This window comes from Macrobrachium rosenbergii, chromosome 14 (assembly GCF_040412425.1).
Source record: "Macrobrachium rosenbergii isolate ZJJX-2024 chromosome 14, ASM4041242v1, whole genome shotgun sequence".
In the NCBI taxonomy this organism is placed as follows: Eukaryota; Metazoa; Arthropoda; class Malacostraca; order Decapoda; family Palaemonidae; genus Macrobrachium; species Macrobrachium rosenbergii.
The window spans coordinates 30553309-30557383 of NC_089754.1; the positions used below are offsets into that span (position 1 = coordinate 30553309).

Sequence of the window (4075 nt, forward strand, 5' to 3'; positions counted from 1 at the left end):
TTATAAAACAAGTTTTTCTACCTTTTCACAGTAATTTAGTTATCGAATAAGATCTTGAAATTCCTTGTGTAACGTCATTAACTCAGGAGTTTGATTAGATATTAGTTGAATAACACAATTATTTGGCTTTTCTGTTCACTGGATATTCATTATATAACACAATGACTTGACTTTTTTATATAATGAGTTAACGTTGTATTCTGATAAGAACGCAATTACTAGACGATTTAATACTAGTTTGATGTTATAAATAAGTGAAAAGTATTTACCATTTTTTTATTATTGTAATAAAAATCTTTCAGTATTTTTTTTTTAAATATCTTCATTTCTATTTCAGGTTGAGTCGAGAAGATTAAAAGAAGGTAAGGAACATGAAACGGGGGAATTAAAGCAGAAAATCAGTTAAGGTATTTCTATTTTTCTATTTCTTTTTTTTCTTATTTTCTATTTAGAAGTAAATTTTTGTCTTTTATGACTGTGGTTGTGTTGTGAGATTATTGTGCGAATGATTTTAAGTTTTCTGTAAATGTGGTTGTCTGTTTGCGTGTTCTTGTATTGCTTTGGTTTTGGACTGTATAGAGATACGTAAAATGAACATTGTGTTCTATTTATATATGTGCATATATACATAAGTACATCCTGTTTATATATGTTTATACATAAGCATGTATATAGACACATATACATAGACTATAGCCACGAGGAAAATAGAAAATAGGAGTGTGAAATCTTTTGCCTTAACTCAGCGGTATTCTCTCTCTCTCTCTCTCTCTCTCTCTCTCTCTCTCTCTCTCTCTCTCTCTCTCTCTCTCTCTCTATATATATATATATATATATATATATATATATATATATATATATATATATATATATATATGTATATCCATATATAATGAGAGACTTTTTTTTTACGTCGAGTCTAAATTATCAGGTTCTGGCTGTGCTAATTGGAGAGAGAGAGAGAGAGAGAGAGAGAGAGAGAGAGAGAGAGAGAGAGAGAGAGAGAGAGGGGGGGGGCGGTACAGAAAAAAGAGGTCATGTGTCACTTTACCGGTGTAAAAATGCGAAACGCTTTGCGTGACAAAAAGATCAACCGAGCGTTGAAAAGCCGAGACAAGCATCTTCAGACTTCATCTTTATTTTTCATTTTTTTTTTCATGCTTCGTTTTTGTTATCGACTTTCCAAATTATTTTTTCTTTCGTTTTGATTTCACATGTTTTCCTCTTTGAAATCAAGCTTTATTGGAACTGGTGATAAATGGGTCACGCTGAATCCTTTGAGCTGTCTGTGTGACAACGAAAACAAGAACAGCCATTACTTTTATATATAGTAACAGTGTATTACTGTTAATATTTATTTTAATAATATTTTCTGATAATATTTTCATGGTATCTTTAAAGATGTTTTATGTAATTCTTTTATATAATACAGAGATCGGTGTAAATCCTTTAACAGAAAAATTAGAGGAGTTTTCAATATTCTAATTTTATGTTTGAAGTTGTAAACATATTCTACTCTAATTAGGAGACGAAAGATTTATTTTATATTATTTTGAGTAATAAGGAGGCCAACTTGACTTAAATTATCAGAAATTTCACGTGTAATATCTTAGGTAATGTATTTTTTCGAAGCGTAAGCAGTAAATCGAGAGAGAGAGAGAGAGAGAGAGAGAGAGAGAGAGAGAGACTCAAACTGGGAAATTGGCTGAAATTTTTTGTGTAGCGTCTCTTGCTTAATTTATTCGAAGCGTAAGTAGAAAATCGTGAGAGAGATTTTGACATTTTTATATATATTGAAGAGTCACTGTGTCAGTCAATTCCACACGCATCGTGGCTACGTTTCTATGCACATAAAAACTAACATTTCACAGAATGACTGAGTCGAATCACCCGACGAGCGAATGATAATCATTCATAGGTTCTATCCACGAAATGATTTCGACGAGTTGCCAAATACGCAATTTTCGCGCCTTTAATTAGCCTAGAATGCCTTTATACACAGAACCACAAAGAATAAGTATAGACATCCTTTCATTACGATTTTTAAATGCAAATAGCCCGTAGTATTTTAATCTGCTTCGGGGATTTGACAGTTATTCACAAAACCAGCTCAGTGAGGCGAAAATATTGGGTAGCTGGCTACTCGGGGAAGTTGATTGGCCTAAGCAGACGACACATACACACACATACCGTGTGTAGCCTGGCTCAGTGACGGTGTAGGGTCTGTGAAGGGATGACGTGAAATCGACCTACTCTTGCGTAGTGAGACACCGAGTGACGCTAGCAACTGGTGCAACAGTGAAAACTTATTAAAAAAAAGTTTACAGAATTCTTAACAATGGAGAGATATTTTGTTAAAACACTGACTATACTCTTCAGAAAGGGCTGAAAATAAGTTGCAAATTTACGTCAAACGTTTCTGTGTCTTGGGAGATAAGAAAAAAAATATTAAAAAATAAAATTCAGGAGATTTCAACGCCGTCAAGATAGTGATCCACAGCCCGAGATGAAGACTTGTGGGACAGTGTCACCTTCGTGAGAGAGATTATAATCTCTGTTTATACCTATTTTTTCTCTCTTTCTCTCTGTTTTACTCACTTCAAGATGGACAGATTAAAAGGAATCCAAGATGCTGTTGGCGGGGTAAGTTCTTGAAGTCGCTTGTATTCATTCATCTGTCAGTACGTTTATATGTTGACATCTTTTCTTTGAATTCTTTTCTTTGTAAAAGAGACTAGAAATATAAGGTTCTTTTTTCTGAATCTTAATTGTGATAAAAATAACTTGGCTATTATAATCATTCTCATTGTTGCTGTTGGTTCAGTTGTAGTTATGGTGTTGTTGTTATAGAGGTTGTTCGTTTTAGAACACCTGTGATAATCGTATAATGATATAATGATGACGTCGTGGTGATAACTAGCCATGATGATATATTATTTATTATTATTATTATTATTATTATTATTATTATTATTGTTGTTGTTGGTTGTAGCGGCGTGGTTGTAGTATTTGCAGCTGTTGTTAATGTAAAATACAGATTTCTCTCCTGGGGTTTGGGGAAAATAGTATTTAAGCTTTGCTTTTATAACTTAAACATTCAGTAGGTAACACACTCTCTCTCTCTCTCTCTCTCTCTCTCTCTCTCTCTCTCTCTCTCTCTGCTCTGTGTGTGTATATATATATATATATATATATATATATATATATATATATATATATATATATATAAATCGCAAATATTAAGCTACAATTATTTAATATTCAGTTCACTATACCTTGAAGTAACATACACCCAAGGGGAATTTATAATTGATAAGTGCATCTGCCCCGGCCAGGAATCGAACCTGAGTCTTTAGTTTGATACAACGATAAATAGTGGACCTAACCCACCTGGCTGTACGGAGAGAATTCCACATTTAACGATATTTATGGCTTAATGTTTGCGAATATGAAAACTTTGCGCATATAAATGGAAAATGTTTGTATATACGTATGTTTATGCATGTGTGTGTATTAAACATCCAAAACTACATAAAAATTAATATATATATATATATATATATATATATATATATATATATATATATATATATATATATCTACAGGATTCCAGCGTGACCAATTTTTAATCCAGCACTTCTCGAACTTACGAAACCATAAAAGAAATTTCGACGGGGAGAGAAATCATTCTTGCGCAGACCTTCGTGAGAATGAGGAAATGGAATCGAACGTCCGGTGGATTAGCAAAAGGGGCGCACGCACTCAACGATACCTTTGATGTATCGTAACGATACGGGAAATAGAAATTGGTTGAGTCAACTCGGAAGCTTGAAAGCCGACCTTAAGATTGACGGTGACGCATTGAGATCTTTCTTTGTTTTCCTTCTTCTTCTTCTTCCTTGGAGATCGAGTTCACACGTCGCCTCTTTTGGGGATGGTCGCCCAGTTGAGAGAGAGAGAGAGATACCAATTTAGGAACCGTTGACATTCTGCTTGTACTCTTTTAAGAGGTTCCATTTTTGGTAGTGCGAAGATTATGTTAGTCTTACTATCATAAACTACTAACCCTTCTCTC

General features: G+C 33.6%; 1 protein-coding gene across 1 annotated transcript in view; it reads left to right on the plus strand.

The window, feature by feature from the left end:
- Positions 1–2495: 2495 nt before the first annotated feature.
- Positions 2496–4075, plus strand: part of LOC136845519 (disheveled-associated activator of morphogenesis 1-like) — a 166019-nt gene continuing 164439 nt past the window's right edge. The window contains 1 exon segment of the mRNA XM_067115698.1: positions 2496–2643. Within this exon segment, the coding sequence (XP_066971799.1) occupies positions 2630–2643 (14 nt within the window). The 5' untranslated portion in view covers positions 2496–2629.